Source organism: Boleophthalmus pectinirostris, unplaced genomic scaffold (genome assembly GCF_026225935.1).
Source record: "Boleophthalmus pectinirostris isolate CB_2022bp ecotype Guang Dong unplaced genomic scaffold, ASM2622593v1 HiC_scaffold_13, whole genome shotgun sequence".
Taxonomy (NCBI): Eukaryota; Metazoa; Chordata; class Actinopteri; order Gobiiformes; family Gobiidae; genus Boleophthalmus; species Boleophthalmus pectinirostris.
This window is the reverse complement of record NW_026571036.1, coordinates 909,906-925,764: the sequence shown is the minus strand read 5'-3', so window position 1 is coordinate 925,764 and position 15,859 is coordinate 909,906. Positions and strand designations below refer to the sequence as shown.

The window sequence follows — 15,859 nt, the reverse complement described above, 5'->3', positions numbered from 1 at the left end:
AGACCAGGACTAAACCAGGACTAAACCAGGTCTAAACCAGGACTAAACCAGGACTAAACCAGGTCTAAACCAGGACTAAACCAGGACTAAACCAGGACTGTGTTGTGCCTTCTGGGTCCTTGGTGAACTTCTGATGTTTGAGGTTATTTTGTTTTGTTTTTTGAGTTTTTCTCTGCACTTTAAATGAAACTGGACACACAGAGACAGAGACAGAACTCAATTCACTGTTTTATTATCACCAACCACCAAAAAACCCGGGACATCCCAGTTTTTTTATTTTGAAACTCTGCTCACTTTGACTGATCTGTTTTTTTACTTGTAGAAAAAGTCACAGTGAAGAGAAAGTGAAAGTGAAAGTGAGTGTGGAGCTTTAATCTTGTAATAAATGTGTTTAAACCCAAACCTCTGAGTCTCTGTGAATCAAACTCCATCACGTCTGAAAGTCACAGTTTATTTTATGTTCATAAATCTCCCTCATGAATTATTCCTTTTCTTATTTGTAAAGTTACAGAACTTATTAATGAACATTTAAAATGTAAATATGTAAAGATTATAACAGCTCTTGTCCATGTTCAGTCCCTCAGTCTCAGGTTCAGGTCAAATCATCCACAGCAGACATGTCAAACTCAGGCCCGGGGGCCAAATTTAACCCGTAATATAATTATATTTGGCCCGTGAGATCAAATCAAACATGTATTAGGGCTGCCCCAGCTGCAGACAGACTACAGAGACATGATTTATTTAAAATGTTATTATTTTATATTTTGCTTATTTTGGATTCATTATTTAAGCAAAACTATTATTAAACATTTATCTGAATAAGAAAAGGTTTAACATCACAGATCTCCAAAGAAGAGAAAACATGCAGATAACGCTGAAATTGTTCAATAAATATTTAGTTTGACCCACGACTTTTACCACAGTTAAATGTGTGTGTAAATGTGTGTAAATGTATGTGTAAATGTGTGTAAATGTGTGTGTAAATGTGTGTAAATGTATGTGTAAATGTGTGTAAATGTGTGTGTAAATGTGTGTAAATGTGTATAATTGTATGTGTAAATGTGTGTGTAAATGTGTGTAAATGTGTGTAAATGTGTGTAAATGTGTGTAAAATGTAAATGTGTGTAAATGTGTGTGTAAATGTGTGTAAATGTGTGTGTAAATGTATGTGTAAATGTGTGTGTAAATGTGTGTAAATGTGTGTGTAAATGTGTGTAAATGTGTGTAAATGTGTGTGTAAATGTGTGTAAATGTGTGTAAATGTGTGTATAATGTATGTGTAAATGTGTGTAAATGTGTGTGTAAATGTGTGTAAATGTGTGTAAAAATGTGTGTGTAAATGTGTGTAAATGTGTGTGTAAATGTGTGTGTAAATGTGTGTGTAAATGTGTGTGTAATGTGTGTAATGTGTGTAAATGTGTAAATGTGTGTGTAAATGTGTGAAATGTAAATGTGTGTAAATGTGTGTAAATGTGTGTAAATGTTTCAGTCTGCTAATATCCACGTCATGAAATTGATTTTATTTTTTTATTTTTTATTTTTTTATATTTCTATGATAACAACACTCGCTACACACACAGTTCATTTCAGACAGTTCATATGAAATTCGAAGTCAAGTTTTAAAAAGTAAAAGAGTTAAACCAACAACTCTCAGTGTAAAAAAGTGTTTTCCTGTTCGTCCGGAAGTCACGTGAGCCGTACAAACTTCACTTTTGTGCCTCGGCGCCTTCACCAAACCTCCGGCTCAAGTGTCGTGTTTTTACCTCAAACTGTCCACAAACTCTGAAAAACCCTACAGACACTGGACCCGAACCGGACCAGGCCAGACCGGTCCCGAACCCGCGGCCTTCAGCGCTCAAGTGTCCGACTTTATCTCCTGGAGCGCGGGGAGGACTGAGCGCGAGCCCCGCTGTTAGCCTGTTAGCCTGTTAGCTCGGCGTTAGCTTAGCTTTAGCCCGTGACGTTGTTGACGCAGGTTCTGTTCGGTGTTTTGTTCGGTGTTTTGTTCGGTGTTCTGTTCGGTGTTCTGTTCCTTTGTTCTGTTCGGTGCGGGTTTTATGTTCACGCGGAGCAGTCGTGATGTTGGACGGAACCACAGCGCACGGTGACAGAAGTGGCACCGGGGACGCGGAGAACAGCGGCCCGGTTCGGACCTGCGGCGGTGATGGAGCGAACCAAACCCGGCTGAAGAAAGAGCGGGGCCGGCGGCTGCACAGACCCGCCTCTGGAGCGCGACTCTCGGACATCAACAACAACCTCCAGCCGCTCTCCTCCGCCCCCTGCTCCGGACCGAACCGAGCCCCGGGACCGGCCGGACCTGAGCCTCCCGGACCGAACCAGGCCGTGCACAGAACCGGCATCCGGAGGGAGGTGAGGCCCGCGGGGTTTAGGTTCTGTCGCTGTGAAGGAGGATTACTGCAGTGATACAAAGAGTACATGAAGTATAAATACTGCAAGATATGTACTGCTAGTACTACTGCAAATATTACTACAAATACTACTACTGCTACTGCAAATATTACTACAAATACTTGTACTTGCACAGTGAAAGTGAAACTGAAGTTCTGTTTTGTTACATCGTGTTCAGACCAGGTTCAGTCCAGGTTCAGACCAGGTTAAGTCCAGGTTAAGTCCAGGTTAAGTCCAGGTTCAGTCCAGGTTCAGTCCAGGTTCAGACCAGGTTCAGACCAGGTTCAGACCAGGTTTAGTCCCTGGAGTTCCGACCCGTTGAGGTTCTTCTGGGTGTTTGGGTTTGTGGGCAGGATGACGTCGCTCTTTGTTTTCTGAGAAACAGAAACTCCACAGAAGCGTCTGCGCTCGTGAAACCAGGAGAATCATTCCAGGTCAAATCTCCGAACGCTCGACCGACTCAGATTTAACTGAACAAAAATTCACAAACTTTCCAACAGGAAAAGTCTCAAATTTTATCTCCCAACTACAAACTGTGTCAAATATTCAGTGTTTTCTTCTGGACATGAATGTTGAACGTCATTAATGGACAAAAAATAATTTTACAAAAATAAGTGAGAAGATCACAAATGTTGGATCTGTTAAAAACACACGTGGAGTTTTTCTAAACTACTAAACTACCTCAAACTAAACTAAACTAGTTTTTCTGTTGTTGGCGTTTCATTTTTTGTAGAACGTGGTAAAGATTCACCACATGTGTTTTCGTCTTCGTCTCTTGTTGTTTGTTCATCACAGAGACTCAGGTTTAAAACACAAAGTCCACAGTGTCACAGTGAAGGTTCATGTTCCATATCAAACCTCCGTCTGTCAAACTTTCCACTTTTTCTTCAAAGACTCACTCAGGTTTGAAGAGAAGAATTTTCAAACAAATTCAAGCCCCAGAAATCAGAGAGAAACCAAAAACTCAAGTGTAAAAGTCCAGATTCTACAAGAACTTTTGACAAATTTAACCCTTGAACATTTGAAGGAGCAACTTTAAATAGTGTTTTAGACACAAAAATCTGAAAACTCCTCAGAACATCTCAGGACAAAATCAACTAAATATTTGTAATGATAAAACTATAAAGAGCTGGAGATAAATGCAGATCAAATCTGGGACTTTTCCTGTTGGAAACTTTGAATCTCCTAAAATATTTTCAGTCAAATCTGGGTCGGTCGAGTGTTCAGAGATTTGACCTGGAATGACCCCGGAGAGGTTCTGTGGGTCTGAGACCAGAACCAGAACCAGGTCTGAGCCTGGTCTGTTTATGATCTGGTTATGATCCTGGTCCGGACCTGGACTCTTCTAATCCCTGTTTGTTATTTTGTTGCAGCTGAAAACCAAAGGAGGAAAAACGGAGCCGCACAGAAACTTAAACAGCCACAAGCCCCGCCCCCATCAGAACTCCCCCCACAGAACCATCCAGAACCTGAACCAGAACCTCCTGCGCTCCTCAGCTCTGGCCCACACTCTGCTGCTGCTCAACCCCCCCCAGGCCCCTCAGGTCTCACGGCCCGGTCAGGAGCCCGGTCCGGATCCCGGTCCAGAACCGGCCTACGCGGGGCCCAAGTTCAGCGAGCCGCCGGCGCCGAGCGTCCTGCCCCGCCCCCCGAGCCACTGGGTCGGCTGCAGCTCCAGAGACGAGATGAGTCTGCAGCTCAAGACCCTGCTCCGAGTCCAAGACCAGGCCTGAACCCGGTCTGGACCGGGTCTGGACCTGGACCGGACCAGGACCACAACTTCAACAGGGACCAACAAGGACTAAACTGGGTCCAAACCAGGACTAAACCAGGACTAAACCAGGACTAAACCAGGACTAAACCAGGACTAAACCAGGACTAAACCAGGACTGAGCTGAGCCACTTTGTTTTTCAAGTGCCCTTGAGACACTCGGGAGAATCTGAGAAGTAAAATACCAAAATCATTTTTGGTAAATTGAAAAAGTGAAGTTTGAACAAAAAACAAAACAAGAATGTTCAGTGTTTACCTTCGTTACCACGGTTACAAGTACTGCTACTTGTACAAGTACTCGAGTACAGCACTTTAGTACTTGAGTACAGTGCTTCAGTACTCGAGTACAGCGCTTCAGTACTCGAGTACAGCGCTTCAGTACTCGAGTACAGCGCTTCAGTACTCGAGTAAAGTACTCATGATGATGGGCCGACACGAGGCGTCGCTTCTGTTATGAGTTCGTCCTGAATTTATTAAAGTGAAAAAATCCGAACAGGATTTAGACTCAGCGCCGAGTCATGTGACGCACACGGACCAATCAGGAGGCGGAGCATCATGACGCACGGACCAATCAGGAGGCGGCGCATCATGACGCACGGACCAATCAGGAGGTGGAGCATCGTGTTGGCGTTGGGGCGTTTCCTCTGAGTTTAACCATGAGGATCAGCACTTCTCTGAGCTGCACTTTTCCCTCGTTTTCCTCTGAGGCACTGAGTTTCTTCAGCACTGACCGCGCGCCGTGCGAGGGCGCGGCGTGGGAGCGGGCGGCGTGGGAGCGGGCGGCGTGCGGAGCGAGCGGCGGCGTGCGAGCGGGCGGCGTGGGAGCGGGCGGCGTGGGAGCGGGCGGCGTGCGAGCGAGCACGTGCGACCGTGCGAGCGGGCGGCGTGCGAGCGGGCGGCGTGCGAGCGGGGGCGGCAGAGTGGTTAGCCTCGTCCTCTGCTCTTGGTCCCGGCGATGACCAGCAGGGGTCACACTTTTAAACACAGACTTTTTTAACATGTAAAAAAAAAACAGTTTTTACTTAAACGCTCCATAAAAGTTTGTTTAAATGGCACTTTTCTAAACCTCTGCCAAGGCACTGGCCCCGTCTCGCAACGGCCCCGACTGAAATATCCAAACCTCCTGATGTGTGAAGATTCTGCACTTCACACACAGACTCACACTCACACACACAGACACACACAGTACACACACACTCACACACACAGACACACACAGGTACACACACACTCACACACACAGACACACACAGGTACACACACACTCACACACACAGACACACACAGGTACACACACACTCACACACACAGACACACACACACACAGACTCACACACTCACTCACACAGACACACTCAGGTACACACACTCACACACACACAGACACACACAGACTCACACACACACGCAGACACACACACACACAGACTCACACACTCACTCACATAGACACACTCAGGTACACACACTCAGGTACACACACTCACACACACACAGACACACAGGTACACACACTCTGTTACATGAGAGTTTTAATCTAATATAATTGACATGATCTTTTAAAAGGACAAAACGCTTCATTCTTAATGAACGTGATGATTTTCAGTTCATCTTAATTCTGAAGTGTTTTATTCTGATTTTAAATCTGAGTGAATTTATTCCTGGATCATGTTTGTCGTTTCTTCTTGTTAAAAATAACGTCGGTGTTTTGGCGCCTGATCGTTGTGTCGCCCCTCGAAACCAGGACTAAACCAGGTCTAAACCAGGACTGAACCAGGTCTAAACCAGGTCTAAACCAGGTCTAAACCAGGTCTAAACCAGGACTAAACCAGGACTAAACCAGGACTAAACCAGGTCTAAACCAGGTCTAAACCAGGTCTAAACCAGGTCTAAACCAGGACTAAACCAGGTCTAAACCAGGTCTAAACCATTAAATAAAAAACATTTCTCCAGTTTAACACAAAACAACAATTCAACTTTATTATTTACACGGAAACAACAACGACAAGATTTGAATTTAACAAAAAAAACCTCATGTAAAAGACCTCGTGTAAACGTGGCCCGAGTCGCTCGGACTAAATCTGAGACTCGACTCAAATTTAAACTTTAAACACAAAAAGACCAAGTGAACAAACGTGTGAACAGAATCTTCACCTCAGGAGGTTTGACTGGTGTTTTTATTTTGACCTCGTATGATTTTTGTGTGTTTGTTTTTTTGTTTTTGTTGTTGTGTTTTTTGTTTTTCAGCTGAATCACTCGAGTCTCCAGTTTTTGTCCTGGTGAAAAAAAAGTTTTTATTTATTCAGACTTTTACCCAAAGCCTCAGAAAGTGGCTCCTCAAGTTAAAGCTGCACTGTGTCACTTTTCTGCTGGAGGGTCCGTTAAACATTTTTCTCCACGGAGATGTTGTTGCTTTGTCTGAAATGTCCCACAGTACGGCATTAAACTACAACGTTCTATCTCCATGGAGACCAAACCAGACCAAGATCCAGGTCAGAGCTGATGATTCAGATCGAGGGATTTTTGACCCTAAAACCTCCTGTAATTAAATAAACGTGAAGTGGAGCTGTTTAAAGTCACACCGTGGAACATTCCAGACGGAGCAGTGACGTCTCCATGGAAACGAGCAGCTGAAGAACCCACAACCGAGAAGTTCCACAGTGCAGCTTTCAGTCATAAACCTGTGTTTGTGGAAATGATGATTCTTAATGTTTTAGTTTTTTTTTTGTGGACAGTTCGGTTCCTTCTGTCTCAGAGTCGTTACTGAAAAAGAGTTTTATTTTTTCTGTAATTTCATAAATAAAAGAAAATTCTATGAAAATATTGGATCTTTAAACATCGTTGTGTGTTTTTTGTTTTTTTTTGGTCAAACTCAGATTCATTAGAACATCATTGAAGAGGGAATGTTCCTCGTCGCAAACTCATCTGAAGAGCTTCGAGAGTCATCCGTGCACGTCTTGAGTCATCTAGTGATCTCTCCCAGGCTGTGTACGAGGCTCCGCCCACAAGCGTACGCCCCCCCCCAGTGCTCCCACACCACAATTCTCCATAAAAACACAAAAACACGACACAAAACTGAACACAGCGACACGACAAACCCGAAGTGACGTTCAGGAGGTTCGTGTGTGTGGGGACAGTGCTCTGAAGGGGGAGGGACTTAGCACCAGGAGCAAAGGGAGGAGAAACTCAGAGCGAGAATATTGTAAGTGAAATCCGTAGTTTTGGGCGAATTTAACATTTTAAAAACAACAAAAAAACTTGGTGATGTAAATATTTGACGTGTTACAGTTAAAACCCACAGAAAAGCCCCAAATAATGAAGTATTTGAGCTGAACTCAGTGTGAAAAATCATCTAAAACTTAAAGATTTTTTATGAACTTTTCTAACGTGAACCATCATCACCGACTTTTACCACAGTCGGTCTTGGAATGTGTAACTTAGTAAATTTAATGAACTGAACAAAACAGGAACCAGACCAGAACCAGATCAGACCTCAGACCCAGACCAGAACCAGAGACCCAGAGACCAGAGATCAGACCTGACCAGAACCCAGAAACCAGACAGATCAGACCTAGAACCAGACCAGAACCAGATCAGACCTGAGACCAGAACCCAGACCTCAGAACCAGATCAGACCTGAGACCAGAGACCAGAACCAGACCTCAGACCTAGAGACACCAGAGACCAGACCAGACCTGAGACCAGAACCAGACCAGAACCAGACCTGAGACCAGAACCAGAACAGGTCCTGACCTAAAGCCCCACGGAATCAAACCCTCACGAAAAACAGAAACAAAAAGATTTATTATTATAAAGAACAGATTTAATCAAAGAAAACTACAGTTCAGTCTCAAAATCACTAAATCAGATGCCCTCCCCTGTCCCTGTGCTGACAGCTGAGGGGGGGGCAGGTAGTGTGTCAGATGCCCCGTCACATGGAGGAGGTCGGGGGTTCTCCTCTCGTTCACTCGGGGGAGGTCGGGGGTTCTCCTCTCGTTCACTCGCGGGAGGTCGGGGGTTCTCCTCTCGTTCACTCGGGGAGGTCGGGGGTTCTCTTCTCGTTCACTCGGGGGAGGTCGGGGGTTCTCCTCTCGTTCACTCGGGGAGGTCGGGGTTCTCTCGTTCACTCGGGGGAGGTCGGGGGTTCTCCTCTCGTTCACTCGGGGGAGGTCGGGGGTTCTCCTCTCGTTCACTCGGGGAAGGTCGGGGGTTCTCGTTCACTCGGGGGAGGTCGGGGGTCACTCTCGGGGTTCGTTCACTCGGGGGAGGTCGGGGGTTCTCTTCTCGTTCACTCGTTCACTCGGGGGAGGTCGGGGGTTCTCTTCTCGTTCACTCGCGGGAGGTCGGGGGTTCTCTTCTCGGTCACTCGGGGAGGTCGGGGGGTTCTCTTCTCGGTCACTCGGGGGAGGTCGGGGGTTCTCTTCTCGTTCACTCGCGGGAGGTCGGGGGTTCTCTTCCCTGCAGCACGTTCATGACGCGGCTGTCCTGAGGCGGCGCGGCGGTGAAAATGGTCCCCACAAACACGTTGGTTCCCCAGAGCGGGTGACGGAGAACCCGGCAGCACCCGAGGTCCTCCACACGGAACCCGAGCGCAGAGTACCGCTCGTCCGTCTCAAACAGGGTCAGGTTTGTGTACGGCCCGTAGAACTGAGGGGAGAAGAGAGTCACAACCAGAACCAGAACCAGGACTAAAGCAGGACCAAGGGCGGGATCACACTTCAACATTCACCACATCAAAACCGGAACTAAACCAGGACTAAACCAGGACTAGAACAGGCCCAAACCAGGTCTCCATCAGAACTAAACCAGGCTCAAACCCAGAACCAAACAAGAGTGAAAACCCCGTCCAAGACCCCAGACCAGGACCACACCAGAACTAAACCAGAATTAAACCAGGAGGACTAAACCAGGTCTAAACCAAGACAATTCCAGGTCTAAACTAAGTCTAAACTGGGTCTAAAGCAGGACTAAAGCAGGACTAAACCAAGTCTAATCCCAGGTCTAAACCAAAGTCTAAACCAAGTCTAAACTGGGTCTAAACCAGGTCTAAACCAGGTCTAAGACCAGGTCTAAGACCAGGTCTAAACCAGGTCTAAAGTCTAAAGCCAGGTCTAAACCCAGGTCTAAACCCGGTCTAACCTCCAGTGTAAGTGCAGACGGGAGCAGGACCCACGGGCAGACCGGAGGACGGGTCGATGAAGTCGGCCCAGTGTCCCTCGCGGTGGAGTTCGGTGCAGATCTGTTTGGCTCCGGTGATGAACCTGGACAGAAGCTCGTCTCGCTCCTGCTCCACCCGAGCGTCCCAGCGCGTCATGTCCAACACCGAGCGCTGCGCCACCGTCACCACCGTCACGGCGACGGCGGGCGGAGCCTCGGGGAACATCAACCGCACGTCTGAACACACACACACACACACAAATAAACACATACACACAAACACAAATAAACACATACACACGAACACAGAGACACACACACACGACTTTAGAGCTTTAAAAAACTCAAGTTGTGGCACAAACAGAATCTCTGTGTTTAATATTCAAGTGATTATTAAAGTGTTAAATGTTCAATAATCAAGTGTGTGTGTGTGTCTCAGTGTGTGTGTATCTCAGTGTGTGTCTGTGTGTATGTATCTCAGTGTGTGTCTGTGTGTATGTATCTCAGTGTGTGTGTGTGTACCTGTGATGAGGCGTTGAGGACATGGTTGTACTGCACACTCCACCGACACCGAGTCAAAAAACCTGTCGTCCTCCTGCAACGACACAACAACATCATCAACATCATCCTCCTCTGTTCCTCTCCTCCTCTGTTCCTCTCCTCCTCTGTTCCTCTCCTCTTCTCTCCTCTGTTCCTCTCCTCCTCTCCTCTGTTCCTCTCCTCTCTCTTCCTCTGTTCCTCTCCTCCTCTGTTCCTCTCCTCCTCTGTTCCTCTCCTCCTCTGTTCCTCTCCTCCTCTCCTCCTCTGTTCCTCTGTTCCTCTCCTCCTCTGTTCCTCTCCTCCTCTGTTCCTCTCCTCCTCTGTTCCTCTGTTCCTCTCCTCTGTTCCTCTGTTCCTCTCCTCCTCTGTTCCTCTCCTCCTCTGTTCCTCTCCTCCTCTGTTCCTCTCCTCTGTTCCTCTGTTCCTCTCCTCTTCTGTTCCTCTGTTCCTCACCTCTCTTCCTCTGCTGCTCTCCTCTGCACAGAGCTGGCGCGGCGTGCTGTGGTCACCAGGAGGCGCTGTGGTCAGGGCGTGGAGGTGCTGGTCCATGGGGGTGAGGAGGAGGACGGGGTCTGTGCTCCTGCAGGGGGCAGCGACAGGGGCAGCGACAGGAGCAGCGGCAGGAGCAGCGACAGGGGCAGCGTCTCTGGACCTGACGGAGCGCTGCACTGAAACACACACACAACAACAACGAGGATGAAGAGCTGTGTGTCTGGGCCGTGTCCTCGTCACACTGTCACAGTTTATTTGTACAAACAGGATCCAGACTCTGGTGTTTGAGCAGAACAATAATGATAATAATAATAATGATGATAATAATAATGATAATGATAATAATAATAATGATAATAATAATAATAATGATAATAATAATAATAATAATAATAATAATAATAATAATAATAATAATGATAATGATAATAATAATAATAATAATAATGTGAGTTTTACTGAAGTCTCACGTCTCTACTTTGTACAACAACATTTATGAACATTTTAAATAAACTGTTTCCACACAGACACAGATTTATCTGTGACACTTCACCCTGACCTCACATCAGTTACCACGACAACCGAGGCTCTGAGCATGCTCAGTGTGAACTACAGGAAAAGGAAATGAGACAAGGAAATATTAAAGATGCACCAGTGTTGGAGGAGGAGGAGTACTGTAATACCTGTAGTACTGTAGTACTGTAGTACTGTAGTACTGTAGTACCTGTAGTACTGTAGTACTGTAGTATTTGTAGTACCTGTAGTATTTGTAGTACCTGTAGTATTTGTAGTACCTGTAGTATTTGTAGTACCTGTAGTAGTACCTGTAGTACTGTAGTACCTGTAGTACTGTAGTACCTGTAGTATTTGTAGTACCTGTAGTATTTGTAGTACCTGTAGTACTTGTAGTACCTGTAGTATTTGTAGTACCTGTAGTATTTGTAGTACCTGTAGTATTTGTAGTACCTGTAGTACTTGTAGTACCTGTAGTATTTGTAGTACCTGTAGTACTGTAGTACCTGTAGTACCTGTAGTATTTGTAGTACTGTAGTATTTGTAGTACCTGTAGTACTTGTAGTACCTGTAGTACTGTAGTACCTGTAGTATTTGTAGTACCTGTAGTATTTGTAGTACCTGTAGTATTTGTAGTACTGTAGTACCTGTAGTACTGTAGTATTGTAGTACCTGTAGTATTTGTAGTACCTGTAGTATTTGTAGTACCTGTAGTATTTGTAGTACCTGTAGTATTTGTAGTACCTGTAGTATTTGTAGTACTGTAGTACTGTAGTACTGTAGTATTTGTAGTACCTGTAGTATTTGTAGTACCTGTAGTATTTGTAGTACCTGTAGTACTGTAGTACCTGTAGTATTGTAGTACCTGTAGTACCTGTAGTATTTGTAGTACCTGTAGTATTTGTAGTACCTGTAGTACCTGTAGTACCTGTAGTAGTACCTGTAGTATTGTAGTACCTGTAGTATTTGTAGTACCTGTAGTATTTGTAGTACCTGTAGTATTTGTAGTACCTGTAGTACTGTAGTACCTGTAGTATTTGTAGTACCTGTAGTACTGTAGTATTTGTAGTACTGTAGTATTTGTAGTACCTGTAGTATTTGTAGTACCTGTGTTGGCTGTGGCTGAAATGGTTCGAGCTGAAGTCACTCGATGAAGAAGAGACTTGAGTCCAGAAACGTACAAGACCAACCTGGACCCACAGACCTGAAAGAGACCAGGACCAGGACTAGAACTAGACCAGGACCAGGACTAGAACTAGACCAGGACCAGACCAGGACTAGAACTAGACCAGGACCAGACCAGGACTAGAACTAGACCAGGACCAGACCAGGACTAGAACTAGACCAGGACCAGACCAGGACTAGAACTAGACTGAACAGAGGCCTAAACCAGGACTTACACTTGTCATCTTGGCGTTTCTCTTTGTCGACTTCAGCTAAAACTGAAAAAGAAAAAAAAGGTTTATTTGATTGATTTGATTTGACAGTTTCTTGTTGTTTTTTTTAAATTATCACAGAAAACCTCCTGATCTCTCCTCGTGTTTTAATATAAATACTATTTATAAATATCATCTGAACTGTAAAGGTTTAAAGCTGCACTGTGGAACCTGCATGGAGACGATAACACTTCACTTCTCCACAGATCTGACCTGTAACCTGGAGCCACCTGCTCTTTATGGACATAAAAGGCAAAGAATATCCTCTCCACTAGAGAAAAGTGACATAATGCAGCTTTATGCTCAACATAAATCAAAGTGCACAGGTTTATTCCAGGTTTACTCCAGTTTTACTCCAGTTTTCTCACAGTTTTGTTGTAAACCGAGTTCAAACAGAGTAAAACTGAGTTATTTTAATAGATCCATGAGTTCACCTCAGTCTGACCTGTTAGCCGTTAGCCTGTTAGCTCCCGCTCCAAGGTTCAGGCTCGTGCGTGAGTTGGGTGCGTGATTAAGTGTCCGTGTGCGGGGAGCTCCCGCGTCAGGCCGCGCTCCGGGGGTCAGGACCTTTTAACCTCTCCTCTGAGCAAAGACAAAGGTTTAAAACGGGTTTAAATGAGTCTGAACCGAGTCACGCTGACGCAGAGGACGCGTCTGCAGCCACAACACACACACTGCGCATGCGCATGGGGGCGCGAGCGGGTCACGTGAGCCACAGCGAGAGACTCAGAACTATAATAAAATCAGTTTAATAAATATAATAATTAATAAATGTAATAAATATAAATATCATATAATACATCTAATAAAATAAATATAATCGTTTTTATTTTATTTTATTAAATTTAGAAGAATTTCAATTTTTCATATGTTCATATGGAAATCTGACACTAAACTTTTGAATTTAAATAATAAAATAAAAGTTTTTATTACAGACCCATGAGGAGACTAAACCAAACTAAACTAAACTAAACTAAACTAAACCAAACTAAACTAAACTAAACTAAAAATAAACTAAACTAAACTAAACCAAACTAAACTAAACTAAAACTAAACCAAGCTAAACTAAACTAAACTAAACTAAAAATAAACTAAACTAAAACTAAACCAAACTAAACTAAAACTAAACTAACCTAAACTGAAACTAAACTAAACTAAAAATAAACTAAACTAAACTAAAACTAAACCAAGCTAAACTAAACTAAACTAAAAATAAACTAAACTAAAATTAAATCAAACTAAACTAAACTAAAACTATAAATACACGTAAAATATACAAATATAAATACACATAAATAATTTAAGGTTATTATTTCATTAATATTATTCTTTCTTTCTCCCGCCCCTCAGCCCGGTGACCCCTGACCCTGTGTGCGGTTTGTTTTGGTCCGGTTTGTCTCGGTTCGTCTCGGTTCGTCTCGGTTTGTGTGGGACATGTCGGCGGCGGAGGACGACACGGAGCTGCGGGACCTGCTGCTCCAGAACCTGGAGAACAGCGGCGTGCTGAGCCGCCTCAAGGTGCGGAGGATAAACCGGGACCGGAGCCGGGGCCGGGGCTACTTCCACGGGCTAAACCGGAGCTAACCGGAGCTAACAGGCTAGGGAAATGCTAAAGCTAAACGTGCTGAAATAATAAAACAAACTGAAATAACGAAGCTCAAAGTGTCACAAAACATTAATGAGAGTGACCACGAGCACTTCCGCTTTTAAAAACAATGTCATTATGAACTGAAGAACTTAAATTGCTTCATGTTCGCGCAGATTCGGAGCTAAATTATGCTAACGGAGCTACAGATGGAGGCAACTTCTACTAAAGCAAAGAGTCCAGAGACGTTCCTGTGTCCCGGGACAGTCCCTGTCCTGAGTCTGTGTCCCCTGTCCCTGCAGATTTATACAAAACCACTGATTTACACCAGTTTAGTCCTGGTTTAGTCCTGGTTTAGTCCTGGTTTAGTCCTGGTTTAGTCCTGTTTTAGTCCTGGTTTAATCCTGGTTTAGTCCTTGTTTTAGTCCTGGTTTTAGTCCTGGTTTAGTCCTGGTTTAGTCCTGGTTTTGTCCTTGTTTAGTCCTGGTTTTGTCCTGGTTTAGACCTGGTTTAGTCCTGGTTTAGTCCTGGTTTTGTCCTTGTTTAGTCCTGGTTTAGACCTGGTTTAGTTCCAGTTTAGTTTAGTTATAATAATATAATTCTATACACTACTATTCCAGTCAGAGACCAGACCATTGGTCCAGTTTTTGGGGATCTGGGTCCTGGTCTGGTTCTGGTTCTGGTTCTGGTTGTGACTGGTTGTCGGTTCTGTTCCAGGCACAGATGAGGGCGGCCGTGTTTCTGGCGATGGAGGAGCAAGGATCGAGTCGAGGTTTGACTCACGACAACTTTACAACTTTACAACTCAATTTATATTATTCACAATAAAAGTCTGTGCTCTTTCACAATAAAAGTGTGTGCTCTTTCAGAATAAAGCTCCTCTGGTGAACGAGAACCTGAAGAACTGTCTGAACACCAGAGACGGTACAAGCACACAACACACACACACACACACACACTTCTCTTTCTTCTGTCTCTCCCCTATTTCTCTCACACTCTCTCTCTTTTTCTGTCCCTTTCTCTCCCTCTTTCCTCTCTCTTCCGTCTCTCCTCCCTCTCCCCTCTCCCTCCCTTGTCTCTTTCTCTCCTTGTTTCTTCTCCCCTGACCTCTTCTCCTTCTTTCTCCTTCTCTCTTCTCTTCTCCTCTTCTCATCTCTGTGTTCTGGTCCCTCAGGTCGTGTGGTGGCGTCTCTGGTTCTGGATTTCCTGCAGGTCTTTGACTTGGACTTCAGTCTGTCGGTGTTTGAGCCTGAGATCAGCGCCGTGAGTTTGTTTTTTTATTATTTAGAAACACTTCAAAACTCAAAACCTCCAGAACTCAAAACACCCAAAGGTCAAAACCTCCAAAAGTCTAAACGTCCAAAAGTCTAAACCTCCAAAACTCAAAACCTCCAAAAGTCAAAACGTCCCAAAAGTCAAACACTTCAAAAGTCTCATATTTGACTCTTACTGGAACTTGAGGTCCATCTGAGAACTTGAGGTCTGTCTGTGTTAAATCTTTAGTTTTTTGGGTTTTTTTCAGAAGCAGCTGGAGTCCAGAGAGTTCCTGTGCAAAGACCTGGACCTAAACCCAAACTCGAAGAGTCCGGTTCTACTAGAACTGGTCCAGAGACACCGCCAGGACCAGACCAAAGACCGGCCCAAGGACCAGCCCAAAGACCGGACCCAGGAGCAGAACAAAGACCAGGTAAAGACCAGACTAGAGAACAGACCAGAGACCCAAAAAGAGACTAGACCAAAGACCAGACCAAAGACCAGACCAAGGACCGACCCAGAGACCACAGACTAGACCAGAGACCAGACCAGTGTCTCTCGGTCTCAGTGTCGCCCCCTCCTGTCTGCTCCTGGTCGTGTCTCAGTGTCGCCCCCTCCTGTCTGCTCCTGGTCGTGTCTCAGTGTCGCCCCCTCCTGTCTGCTCTCTGGTGTGTCGTGTCTCAGTGTCGCCCCCCTCCTGTC

At 45.0% G+C, this 15,859-nt stretch overlaps 3 protein-coding genes and 1 long non-coding RNA gene across 6 annotated transcripts in view; 3 read left to right on the top strand and 1 right to left on the bottom strand.

The window, feature by feature from the left end:
• The first annotated feature begins 1,687 nt into the window (after positions 1-1,687).
• Positions 1,688-4,963, top strand: LOC110163841 (proline-rich nuclear receptor coactivator 2-like). 2 transcript variants are annotated; one of them, XR_008631631.1, is made up of 3 exons: positions 1,688-2,370; positions 3,783-4,219; positions 4,253-4,963. XR_008631631.1 is itself a non-coding variant. In XM_020928847.2 (2 exons), the coding sequence occupies exons 1-2, from the start codon at positions 2,080-2,082 to the stop codon at positions 4,140-4,142; spliced, it is 651 nt and encodes a 216-aa protein (XP_020784506.2). In that variant the 5' UTR covers positions 1,688-2,079; the 3' UTR covers positions 4,143-4,963. The 2 variants fall into 2 exon arrangements, 1 of the variants encoding a protein (XP_020784506.2); XM_020928847.2 differs by having other exon boundaries at positions 3,783-4,963.
• A 40-nt stretch (positions 4,964-5,003) lies between these two features.
• LOC129407630 (uncharacterized) lies at positions 5,004-7,016 on the top strand. The gene is made up of 2 exons (XR_008631641.1): positions 5,004-5,653; positions 5,686-7,016. It is a non-coding gene; the product is annotated as an uncharacterized LOC129407630 (long non-coding RNA).
• A 1,516-nt stretch (positions 7,017-8,532) lies between these two features.
• LOC110163849 (methylmalonic aciduria and homocystinuria type D homolog, mitochondrial-like) lies at positions 8,533-12,999 on the bottom strand. Its single transcript, XM_055149164.1, has 7 exons — positions 12,764-12,999; positions 12,283-12,324; positions 11,990-12,086; positions 10,331-10,545; positions 9,860-9,932; positions 9,354-9,574; positions 8,533-8,827 (listed from the first exon to the last, which is right to left on the bottom strand). Exons 2-7 carry the CDS (start codon positions 12,289-12,291, stop codon positions 8,609-8,611), a joined length of 834 nt encoding a protein of 277 aa, XP_055005139.1. The 5' UTR covers positions 12,292-12,324; positions 12,764-12,999; the 3' UTR covers positions 8,533-8,608.
• Positions 13,000-13,677: 678 nt separating this feature from the next.
• Positions 13,678-15,859, top strand: part of cep43 (centrosomal protein 43) — a 16,604-nt gene continuing 14,422 nt past the window's right edge. For both annotated transcript variants that reach the window (XM_055149165.1, XM_055149166.1), the window contains exons 1-4: positions 13,678-13,836; positions 14,621-14,827; positions 15,078-15,166; positions 15,426-15,590. The gene's annotated coding sequence lies outside the window, so the exon portion shown is untranslated. The remainder of the gene's footprint in view (positions 13,837-14,620; positions 14,828-15,077; positions 15,167-15,425; positions 15,591-15,859) is intronic.